General features: G+C 33.6%; 1 protein-coding gene across 5 annotated transcripts in view; it reads left to right on the plus strand.

The window, feature by feature from the left end:
- The window catches only part of LOC6041749 (hemicentin-1), a 321,332-nt gene extending 312,215 nt beyond the window's left edge, over positions 1–9,117 (plus strand). For all 5 annotated transcript variants that reach the window (XM_038258593.1, XM_038258592.1, XM_038258596.1 and 2 more), the window contains 2 exons: positions 2,171–2,229; positions 7,689–9,117. In XM_038258593.1, coding sequence (XP_038114521.1) covers positions 2,171–2,229; positions 7,689–7,834 — 205 coding nt within the window. In that variant the 3' untranslated portion in view covers positions 7,835–9,117. The remainder of the gene's footprint in view (positions 1–2,170; positions 2,230–7,688) is intronic.
- The last annotated feature ends 3,807 nt before the right edge of the window (positions 9,118–12,924 follow it).

Raw genomic sequence — 12,924 nt, forward strand, 5'->3', positions numbered from 1 at the left:
CCTCTTTTATGCGATTTTTCAATTTTTAAGCTTAAAAGTTAAGTTTGAAGGTGAGTCCACGATTTTTTTTTTGGTTAATTTTTTTTGTGAAAATAGCCCAAAATGTTACAAAAAGACTCAAGAAAAATGCAGGATGGAGCAACTCACCTAAAAAAATACAAAAATCATTTACTGAAACTGTTTTTTTGAAAAGTGCTTTAAACGTCAAAATTTTCAAAAGCCGAATATGGGAATCGATTTTCCAGACAATTTTACATAAAAGTCTCCATATTGACCTTTGTCCTAAGTCCAATCCTTGTGAAATTACAGCGGGTTTAAAAATAAAAATGTTGAAAAATAGGTTTTTTGATGGTTTTTTGGCAATTTCTATATGACAGACTTGATTTTTCAGTCTCAAAAATATTTTTACCGGAAAGCTCGTCAAATTTCCCATCAGTTTGTCTTTGACCACATTTCAATTGGATGTATGGGCTTGCAGATATATGCTAATTACATTGCTCATAACTGAAAACATAATATTTTTTCAGTGTAGTATAGTAACCTGGATAGTAAATAAGAATATATTGTATGGAGACTTGTAAGGTGAACCAATGACACAAAATAGCTTATTTGGTCATAGGGAAGGCCCCCACAAAGTTTGAGCCAATTAAAAAAATAGAAATAAAACAATTGTATTAAACCTTCAAGATACTGCTTAGAGAGAATAATGTGACTTTATAGGTATTATAAGGGGATTGAGAAATATCAATCTTTACAATTTTGGGAACAGTCTTAAATAAAGAAGCATTGATATTTTTGAAGATTTAAAATGTTTCAGTATTTTTTCTTTGCTTTTCTATAAAACTATCACCACAAGATTTTTTTTATCAATATAACAAATAGATATAAAACATTCGAATCTGATTCGTGGCACCCCTAGTTCACCGCCCCATCGTCCAACACTAGTCCCATTCCATCTAATCTTGTCCTGGCGAGTGCAGGCAGCTGATGCCGTCCAAACCGCCATCCCAGCAGGTCACAATCCCAGAACCACAATCCGTAATCATCCGTCGGATTGCACCCGGGGTTTACGTTTGTTCTCTCGCTAGTTCTGCTTCTGCGCTTGTGGATGGCGGTGGCTGGACTGGATCCAATGGGGAGGTCAGGTCTGACAATACTGATGTGGTTTTTGCATACTGTTCCGGTGGGTGTCACATCAGCAAGGCCCAAACACCACGACGACCGAAGTTCCCACAGGTCTCTGTTCCAATTGGCATTGCATTGCATGTTGGAGGGGGAGCAAAAAAAGGCTCGGGACGTCGACCGTCATGCACCATGGATCATTATCGATGCATTGCTGCACACGACTCTTCAGAAGAAGTGGTTGGAGAAAATTGACAAGAAAAGCTCGTCGTCGAACGTGCCTGATTGAATAAAAGTGAGCTTTGTGGGAGAGCTTTTTTGTCGTCGTAGTTCGAACAGCTCGAGGAGGCAGAACTCTCAACCTTCTTCTAGTGGGGAATGTCGGCCTGACAGCTATTACCAGTGACAAATTATTATTGCCATCTTTTGGTTTCGTCGTCGTCGTCCTGGTGAATCCCGGAATGCTTTCCTAATCGATCGTTCCGGGGTTTTAATAGGGCCACCACCACCAGTACATCTGGCCCAATCGGTTCGAAGGGATGATCTATCTTTGGCAGATGGCAGCCACGGCAAAATGGGAAAATGGAATATTAATAACCGTAAATCATGGCCCTGAGGTTTTCGGCTTGGGTTGGTTGGGCTTCGTATCGATTCTCGGGACAGGAAAAGGTCAAACGGTGCGCTAGGTCGTAACTCTTGAAGATGCCAAAATTAAGGACAGCTGCCAGCCGGGCCCGGGAGCGGTGGCGGTGGGTGACCCTTTTTTACTTACGTGGTTGAGGAGTCATGATTTGGGTTGGGTTATTGAATTATCGATGGAATAGTTTATTTTCGAGTGGGTATTGCACATATTTTCAAAACCACAGTAAATTTAACTAGCATGAAACCAAAGCCATAAACCCAAATATAATCCTACAACATTTTTTCCTCTTCTAATTACTCGTTTCATGCTGCTTTCAACGAACACCCTCCACCATTCCCCACTCCATGTGTCACATTTGCCACTGAAATGGCAAAAATAACTCGCATCTGGGAATGGCATTTCTAGAAACCGGTATGGTTGGAGTGATTTCTCCGAAAGCTTTCTGTTCACCACATCAAACACAGGTAAGTGTGATTACGAGAGCTATATAATTTGCAGTTATTTCTTTCATTTTGCGCTTTAATCCCTAGGATATATTTTAACGCTATCATATTTATTTGGTTTGATTATACAAGAAATAAAATAAAATTATTATTATTTCGAAAAATTATTTAGGGTTTTACGTCATTCTTAAATCAACCGAACTATATCTTTAAAAGTTTTTGAAATGTTTTTAGTCTAAAAATTAGACAAAAGACAGTCAATGTTCCAAATTTGACCGTTTCACATTTTTCCCGAAGTAACATTTTTTTCCAGGAGTTCTACAAGAGCTCTTCAAGATAGCTACAGCATAGCAGTTTGGACCGCGGTAGGATAAAACTCTCTTCAAGTACTCTTCCAAACTCCTGAAGAAGTTTTGAAGAGAATTTTATCCTACCGCGGTCCAAACTGCTATGCTGTAGCTATCTTGAAGAGCTCTTGTAGAACTCCTGGAAAAAAATGTTACTTGGGTCAGATCTTGTGACGTTTTCTAACCACAAGTTCTCCCAAGATGCTTTTTTTCGGACTAGCTGCGCTTGTGTTCAATTAGATTAGATCAGTTTGCACTAGAAATGTGAGCTTTCCGATTAATTTAGACAATTACTATCAATGCTTGTTTCATTTTATTTAATTCGAAGTTCTTTGATCCGATCACTCAAAGTCTTCGATAAAAGGGTCAAACGATAAAATAACATTACTCTTTGAATTTTATTCGCAGTAAAGAAATTTAAAAGATTTTTGTCATATGATGAGAAAATTTGGGCAAAGTTTGTGTACTGGTTAAAATAATTGCTGTGCTAGAAGTGAGAAAATGAAATGACAAAGTTTTTGTCACTCACACCATTACCATAGAATAAAATTTAGTATGAACGGGTTCAGCATAAATCATTTGAACTTTAGTAAATTTTCGATATGCAGCACCATAAAAAAAACGTTACTTAATCCACCGGAAGGTGGTTGCTGCCTTCCTCCTAAAAGCCTTGCAACCACACACTACGAAAGCTTTGGCTAACGCTTACTTAGTAAAGACACTATACATCTGAGTGCTGCCATAGGTATGATAAATTTAATGAACCATTTGAAAGCACTGCAGTGTTTGTGTGCGTGCACTGAGCGTAAAGTTCCGACAGCTATTCGCCGGAGCTTTCAAATTATGTAAATAATGACCCTTTTTAGTATCAACCAAAACAGTTTTTCGAACATATCTTTTAAAGTACTGCACCAAGCCGGATGAAATTTAAAAAAGACTTAAAGAACCTGAAGGCAAATCCAAAAACATAGATCCGGACAAAATCGGTCGAGCCAGTTCCGAGAAAAGTGAGTGAGAAAAAAATTCTACGTCCATCCACACGCACAGACATTTTCTCAGAATTTGATTCTGAGTCGATATGTATACGTAAAGGTATATCTGGGAGGCTTATTTAAAAAGTTCAATTTTTGAGTGATTTTATAGCCTTGCCTCAGTGAGGTGAGGAAGGCAAAAACGAGAATCATTTTTTTTCAAAATCAAATCATTATAAATCAACTGTACAGTTTTTTAATTGAAAATTTACAATTCTAGCTAGTTACATAATTTTTTTTTTAATTGAGTTCGCAACGACTGATTATTTTCAATCTTTCTGGTTTTGGCGAGCAGTTTTGTCGAAAAGAAAAACAGTTTTTTTTTATTCTACTCGACCGACGTTTCGGCCTTTATTTCCCAGAAGTTTTTTTCTTTTTCGTCAAAACTGCTCGCCAACACCAGAATGATTTTTTTGATTTTTTTTGCCCACCCTCCGACCTCAGTCAGAGTCAGTCTTTGTTAAGAATTTTAATTTTTATATTTTTTAATCTGACTGATACTTTTTTGGTGCCTTCGGTATGCCCAAAGAAGCCAGTAAAGTTTTAGGTATGGATTCGGACTACACTGAAAAAAAATGATACACGGTAAAATTTTTTTGGTGATTTTTTAATTAATTTTTTGCCACTAAAACTTGATTTGCAAAAAAATACACTATTTTTATTATTTTTTTCCTTTTATTTTTTTCCTTTTTTCCAGGTTTTGCAAAAAATTTTTGACCGAGTTATAAGTTTTTGATTCAATACTGATTTTTCCAAAAAATCGAAATATTGGTCGCAAAAATTTTTCAACTTCATTTTTAGATGTAAAATCAAATTTGCAATCAAGAAGCCCTTTAGTGAAATTTTTATGAATTACACCGTTTTCAAGTTGGGGATGCGGCTATCCGCATATCCGGATATCCGAATATCCGGATAATGATCCGTGCGGATATCCGTTATCCGGATCACCGGATATCCGGATAATTATCCGCACTATCCGTACTATCCGGATATTTTCAACAAAATTTAATAGTTGTGGAAATTTTGAATGATTTTGGTGCTCATTCTTCGCCAACTGCCGGGTTACTGTGGCCGTAGGGTTACGGGTTCCGCCTTGTAAGCGGGAGGTGATGAGTTTGATTCTCATAACTTTTTTTCACACAGCAGTTCCCCGACCCCTCTTCGATTTAGATGAAAAAAATATCCGGATAGCGGATAATTACGGATAATTATCCGGATATCCATGTATCCGGATATTATCCAGATCATCTATCCGGATTCGGATATCCGGATATCCGGATAACGAATATATCCGACCAAAACCCGCATCCCTTATTCAAGTTAAGACCATTTTTAGGTAACTTTTTTGAAAATAGTCGCAGTTTTTCTTTTTTTATTTAAATTAGTGCCCATGTTTGCCCACCTTTGAAAAAAATATTTCTGAAAAGATGAGAAAATTCTCTATATTTTGCTTTTTTGAACTTTGTTTATACGACCCTTAGATATTGCCATGCAAAGGTTAAAAAACAGAAAAAATTATGTTTTCTATGTCGAACCCAAACAACCTACCATTTTCTAGTGTCAATATCTCAGTAAGTGATGGTCCAATTTACAATGTTTAAATTTGAAACATTCGTGAAATTTTCCGATCTTTTCGAAAAAAATATTTTCATTTTTTTTCAAACCAAGACTAACATTTCTAAAGGGCTTAATATTCAGTATAACGCCCTTTTAAAATAATAGTCTTGGTTTTAAAAATTTTAAAATATTTTTTTCAAAATTATCGGAAAATTTCACGAATGTTTCATAGTTTAACATTCAAAATCGGACCATTAGTTGCTGAGATATCGACATTAGAACATGGTTTGTTGTTTGGGTGGAAAACATCAATTTTCCTGTTTTTAAACCTTTGCATTTCAATATCTCAGCAACTAAAGGGCGTATCAACAAAGTCCCAGAAAGCAAAATATAGAGAATTTTCTCAGCTTGTGTGCACTGATTTAAAAAAATGAAAAACTGCGACTATTTTGAAAAAAAAAGTCACCTAAATATGGATTTATCTTGAAAACGGTCCACTTTATCAAAATTTCACTTAAGTACTTTATGATTGCAAATTTAATTTTACATCGAAAAATAAAGTTGCAAAATTTTTGCGACCAATTTTTCGATTTTGTGAAAAAATCAGTATTGATTCAAAAATTTATAACTCGCTCAAAGATTTTTTGCACAACCTGGAAATTTCTGAAAAGTTGGCATTTGATGTCCTCTAAAACATATCAAAAATGATAAAAAAATAAAGCTAGTGTTTTTTTTTGCAAATCAAGTTTTAGTGACAAAAAGTTAGATAAAAAATCACCAATTTTTTTTACCGTGTATCATTTATTTTTTCAGTGTAGTCTGTATCCATACCTACAACTTTGCCGAAGACACCAAATCGATCAAAAAATTCCTTCAAAAGATACAGATTAGAGCGTCTAATTTCCCGTCCTGGGAAAAAAAATTCCCGGGAATTCCCGGAAAAAAATGTTTTCCGTTTCCCGGGAAATGTGTAAATTTCGCGAAATTCAAGCGGAAGTTTACATTTTCCTTACTACTTGGCACATTTTTTTTAATTTTCATAATGAAATAAAAACACTCAATTTTATTTGATTTAGTTCAATTTCATGTTCTTATAACTTTTCATTTCTTCTGAAAATTTCACGTCAAGGTATATTTCAGATAAGATTAGTTTCTGACTTGGTTTCTGAAGTTTTTACAACTGGGATCTTGTTTATTCGTAAAGCAACAAAAATTACGATATTTTGGAATAAAAATTAACTATTATAATTATGATTAGTTTTTTAATCGAAATATGGTACCTCTTTTTTGCCAAGATCAAAATTAAGTTTTTTTTTTCACGATTATGTAACCATGGCCAAATTGAATGAAAATTAAAAAAAATAATATCATTTGATGTTTCAAAGAGGGTTGTGCCAGAAGTATTTGGTTGATTTGCTTAAAAGTTTTTACAGTTTAATATAAAGAATTTACACTTGAGCTAACAGAGCGTAAGCGGAATTAATATGAAACAGCCTATAAATATAGATTTTTTTTTTATATTTTCTTTTTTTTTCTGCAAGCGGTTTAAACATTAATTGACCCTCGCACTTATTTTGATCATTAAATTGCTATTTTATACAATTTTGTTGAAGAATATAGATCAGAACAATTTTCGATAAATATAAAATTTCCCGTTTCCCGGGAATTCTGTAACCCCGGGAAATTGGACGCTCTAATAATGATTTTTGAATTTTCATGCATCATTTTTGTATGGGCAGCTGCCAAATTTGTTTGGAAAATTATATGGACAAACTAATGATACAAAAAAAAAAAAATAAAAAAAAAATCGACGGTTTTGTTCGAACGCAAATCAGTTCAAAACGGAGCGTCGGATCGAGGTGTTCTTTGTTGCGTTGGGTTCGTATCAGTCCAAAGAAGGTTCTTACGCCAAAAAATGACAACTTTGGTCACTCTGGAACCGATTCCGGAAAATCTGCAGATTGTTTGGGAAATGTTACGTAAAATCAAATTTTTATCACAGGAGGCTAAAAAAGCAAACATGCTAAAAACGTCAAGAAACTAAAAAAGACAAGACGAAGTTAGTCGGGTTTGGCTTGTTCTACATACATTTTCAGAATGATTCAATGATTCATCTGAAACTTTTTTCTCTTCATTTTAATTTTTATTCAATAAAAAATAAGAATCAAATAAATAAAATTTACTACACGGAGAAAAAATGAGTTCCCAAAATCGTGAACATGCGTTCATAAAAATGAGAACCGTGAACAAAGTGTTCATATCCTTCATTTTTAAAAACGTACCATGCAATAGAGGAGAAATGAACCCAAATCACTCAAAGTTCATTTTGTGAGTGACTTTAACATTTTGGCCTAGTTTGACAGCTACCTCGTTCCCAGCTTTTTGGAGGAGAGAAAAGGAGGCGAACACTTTATGAAAATCATACCTGTCAAAATTCCTAGCCTCAAAATTTTGTCGCGAGTTGCTTTTCTCCTCTATAGAGTAAAAAACTACCTTCAAAAAACATAGCATTCTCAAAATCATTTGCTTACCAACTCTTCCACAGACACCGAGATCCGCGACCTGAGCGTCACGCACCGGGACTCGAACGCCAGCGGTCGAAGTCACCCCAGCTTGCTCACAACCTGCGTGCCAGCAGCCATCGTCCTTCTTCTGGGAGCCATGCTGCAAGTTAGGGGCACCGTTTTTTGAAGGTGACCGTTAGCCATTTAAGCAGCAGTTAAAAAAACACACACACACATTCAAACAAATCATGAAAGAAAGAAAGGGGAAAAAGTGGCGCCATCTATTGGGGAAACTTACAGCGCCACGATTGCATACATGCAGGCGAAATAGCATCACAAACAGAGAAATCGGTCCACTTTTTTTTTGTGAGAGCGACAAAAAAACGGAAGAAAAAGGTTATTGCAGATGTTTATTGAATTTCGTGTTTTTGTTTCTGGTTAAATCAATTACCATGTGCAGCGAGGCATCTGTTTTGTCGTTTGCCCATTGAATGGTGATTAAATTTTAATTCGATTTTCCTGCCCCAAACTTGTTCTGCTGCGGGGGGTGTTATGTTTGTCCATTCAGCGTGAGTCAACGAGCGTGGATTGATGAAATTAAGCAAAAACAAAAAAAAATGTGGGAAAGAGAGCGAAAGAGTAGTGAAAATGATAAAAATGTAATGATGCAACCAAAAAGACTATTTTTGATATGGAAAAATTAATTTAAATAAAAACAGAGGAAAAACGCTGTATGAAGTATTAATAAATAAAGCATAAAATGAGCGATAAGAGAGGCGATAAAGTTAATTTATTTTTAATTAAATTTAAATTGCCAAAATGGGCGAGTCTTTCAGAGTTTTTATTTTCCATCGAGATGGAATTCCATTTCGAGCAACAAAACATATTTTTTGCGCAAAAAATAAAGTGATTTCCCGGATTTTGATTAAAATCGCAACCAAAAAATTTCGCCTTTCTCCCTGGAAGTGGCTCGGACGGAAGTGACGCGTTTGTAATTTTCATTACGTGCGGGCTGGCTTTGTTTTCATTTCCCTCCGTGTAGAGCACACCCAATTCAATAAAGCACCGCCAGTTAATGGAAAATACCACATGAAAGAAAAGTGGGCCGGAAGGTGGCAGCACCACCGCGGTGGCCCAGGAGATGCTCGACAAAATTAAGTGCAATTTGAATAAAATAAAAATAGCTGGAAAAAAAATCCCCCCCGAAAACAATGGATGATGACAACAACAGGCACGCAGAGAAAAAAAAAGAAATAAATGGCTCGATAATTTATTTTAATTCAATTTCCACTTCATTTTCACGTCGGCGGCGGCGAAATAAAAATCGAAAAATAATCTGGACAAGAGCGATGCGATAAAAATGGCCAGAACTCGGCGATGATGGTGATGTAATCTTCCCGTGGATCAACCGTCGACATATTTTTTAAGGGGTGGAGAAAACTGGGTGGGGGAATTGATGAGCGATTCAATCGATTGAGCTGGGAGACAATGGGATATTACCAGCAGAAAAGTTCTCTAGCTTTTACATTTTATGATATTTCAAATAATTTTTATTCATGCATTCTTATGTAAAAAGGAGCCATTCATTCGTTGTTTCGTTAGATTTTCCATGTCTGTTCCTTAGCTGGATTTTCGACCCAGAAATTATTATTACCTGTACACTCAACTTATAACTTTTCTTGAACTGGCGTAGAATTGGGATATATTTAAATATTATTTATCAAAACAAACACACCCACACATACACACACTCATTTAGCTATCCTAATGCCCAAACAAAAAACTAACTGATCTAACTAGGCCATAGAATTTTTTGAATTTAGTTTACAAGGTGAGAGAAAGTCCACCATTTTAAGGAAAGTGTTTATGGATGGTCCCTTAGAAAAACTTGGAATTCAATTCTGACACTTAAAACCCCTCATTTTTATTCAAACATTTTTCACATTATTTTTTATTTTAAAATAACCAAAAATATACTATTTTAGCCATGACACAAGGGAGTCAGAATTCATTTGGCAGGATTGCCAGTTTTATTGTGAAAAAATTTATCTGAATTATTGTTAAAAGCAAATTTAGTATAGAAAGGCTTTTTTGATATTTTGAATGTCGCTGACATGCTGGTACAAACATTTTTAAATGTTTTTGTCACCCACCCCTTAATAATCGACCCGAAAAATCGGGGACAAAAAAAATGTTTTTCAAAAAACTTAAAAATTTCAATTGAAAGGGCAATCAACTGTTATCAATTCAAAATACATTCTCCTTTGAAGAATAATTTTGAGCTAGATTGGATTTATTCCAAAACCCTTTTAAAACTGTTCGATGCATAGCACCGTAAAAAGTTTTTTTTCGCTAAACTTTTTGTGTTCGTCAAATCTTATATTTTTTAAATCTAATGATTGCAAAATCGTGTAAAATGCATTTCAAAACTTTTTTTTCAGCCACATTTAAAAAAATAGGGCCTGTTATTCAAATTTTTATATATTTTGTTATGCCCCCCGTAAAGTTGTACGTTATGATTAGGATTAATCTGGAAAAATAGGTCAACGGAAAAATCCCTATGTTAAATAGGTAATTAAATTTTATCACATTTTTTAAAACAAACTTTACACCAAAGGAACTTTTGAGCAATAAAGACGATTTGTTTCTCGCCAAGTTATGATTGTTTTTTAAATAGGGGAACAGCATCTAATTCCAGCGTGCCTCTAATGTTGGCAGGTAAGAACTTTGACATTCAATCAAAGCTAATTAAAAGCGTTTTTAACTGAAATCGAGTGATAAATAGCTCAATAAGAAGTGAGCAAGCAAGTTTATATCAAAAGTTTTGCAAATTTAGTTGTTTAAATAGTAAAAATCAGCAAATTGGATGGAATTAGGTGCGAGTGATTAACCTGCCAAAGATACGAGAATTTCCCCTAGTTATATTTGGAAAGTTTTGAAAATTTAGGTTTTTGGATGTTAAAATTGAACTTGGAATCAAAAAACACTTTTGTTAAACAAGTGTTAAATTGCTCAACCACCTGAAATTTTTTTTTTGTTCAAAGTTGCTTTGACCCTAATCAAATGTTAATCACGATTTAAAAAAATCTGGAATTTTTTCAAACGTTGACTGAATTTCACTCGAGTTATTTTTACAAAATAAAACTAAGATATCATAGATTGAACATGCCAAGCTAAATGGGTAGAGCTTAGAAAACTCGATAACGATAACGGTAAGCTATCTTTATCGTTATCTTATTTTTGAAAATTCTATCGGCGATAATCGCATTGCTGACAGTAAAGATAACTCTTCTTTAAAATCATAATATATTTTTGATACTTTTAATAAGAATATATTTTTTGGAGTTCAAAGTATAAAAAGTCAAAATTGTTAACAAATTACCGTATTTTTTAAAAACACATAAATTTTCATGATTTGCATTATACGTTTCAAACGAAGCAAAATTTAGTTTTATTTTAGTGTTTTTTTGGAAAATACTAAAATTTTCTGAATATAACGTATTTTTCTAAAGCACTCAAATTTTCTTAATTTCCAAAATGGGTATCAAAAGATGAGAATTTTGGTATGCATTTTCAGTATATAAAAGTTTTTTTTCGCCAAAAACTAAATTTTTCACAGAATATTGTATTTTTTCGAATGTACTCATTTTTTTTATAATTTGCCTTTACGGTATCAAACATTTTTTTTCTGTTGAAACACTCAAATTTTCACAATATACTGTATTTAACAAAAACTCAAATATTCCAAATCAGCAAAGAAATTACTAAAATTTGTTTTATTTGAAAAAAAAAAACTCTAAGAATGTGAAAAAGCATACCAGATTAAGGTTTGTTTGATGTTCATATTGCAAATTTCAAAAATTTTAGTATTTTGTGAAATTTTAGATTTTTCAAAAAAAAAAATGAAAACGAATTAAAAAATGTTGCTTCCTTCGATTGCATTTTTTGAAAATTTTAGAATTTTGAAAAAATCGGTGTTTTGTGAAAACTCCTGTATTTTTCGGGAAAAAACTCTAAAAATGTAGAAAAGCATAAAAAATTTCAGTTTGTTTGATACCCTTATTGGTATTTATAAAAATTGGAGTTATTTAAAACAAAATCGGTTTTTCTTTAACAATTTTGAGTATTTATACTTTGAAACTTACTACATTTTTTAAATATGTTCTTAATGAAAGCATTGAAAATTGAACATGATATGGTTAGATAAAGTCGATGTTTATGATTAAAAAAAAAAGTTATCGTTCATTTTCAGCGATACGATTATCGCTGAAAGAATTATCGAAAGAACGATAACGACCAAATTAGGTGAATTGTCCAATTTTAAAGCTAAGCGAAATTACCAGGAAATCGGGTTTGAAGCGAGCAATCATAATATTTTCACACTTTTTCCTCTTTTTTTAATTTATTTCATAACTTTAAGCTTGTTTTTTACTAGCTGAAAGTGTTTTTACTATGTTTTACAATGTTACATTTTTTAAAAAATTTATCGGAATTTAAAAAGTCTCACTCTAGAATATCAGTGGAACTTGAGGAGTTCAAATATAAAAAATGAAATATTAAAAATTAATTGAATGAAATTGATTTCTTTGAAACCTTAATTTATATTCATGCATTTCCATAGCTTGTTTACAAGGAAAAAGTTGGGAATATTGATATTTATTCTAGAAAACCAGCAATTTCGGGGAAACCTTCTAAAATCTCGGGAATCGTGAAGTATTCTGGTCTTCTGATCCAAATGGAACATTAAATAAGATAAGTCGATTTGCGAAAACATAGAGAATTATTCAGCAGTGCAGCCAGCAAATTATGATGACAACTGGTGCAAAAATCTGCTATCTCTTCATTAATAATGGCTGAGATTACATCAATCAATAAAATGTTGTTTGCTCCTCTTGAGCTGCAGCAAAACATTGTTGTTTGAGTTTTTTTTTTTTAATTTTGAATCATTCAATCATGAAATAAGCAGACAAACAACAGACTTTAAAAAAACTGATTTTATTGGCATTCAAGCGAAAAAAAAAACATTTTTCGTTGCAAAAGTTTTTAAATAGTTTCATTTAAAAAAATATTGAAGAGATGCACAATTCAACAAACATCAAACCAAACACAAACCAAATCGACCTCGCGGCGTACACCATCACTTAAACACTTAAAGCTCCCAATTGCTCAATTGAACTCTTCACTGTCTCTCAGCCTTCCAGGGCTTTTGTTTCACACCGCTCGCCCGTGGCGCTTATTATTATGGCAGTTTTATTGTTCGCCAAAAATGTCACTCAC

The sequence above is a fragment of the Culex quinquefasciatus genome, chromosome 3, assembly GCF_015732765.1.
Source record: "Culex quinquefasciatus strain JHB chromosome 3, VPISU_Cqui_1.0_pri_paternal, whole genome shotgun sequence".
In the NCBI taxonomy this organism is placed as follows: domain Eukaryota; kingdom Metazoa; phylum Arthropoda; class Insecta; order Diptera; family Culicidae; genus Culex; species Culex quinquefasciatus.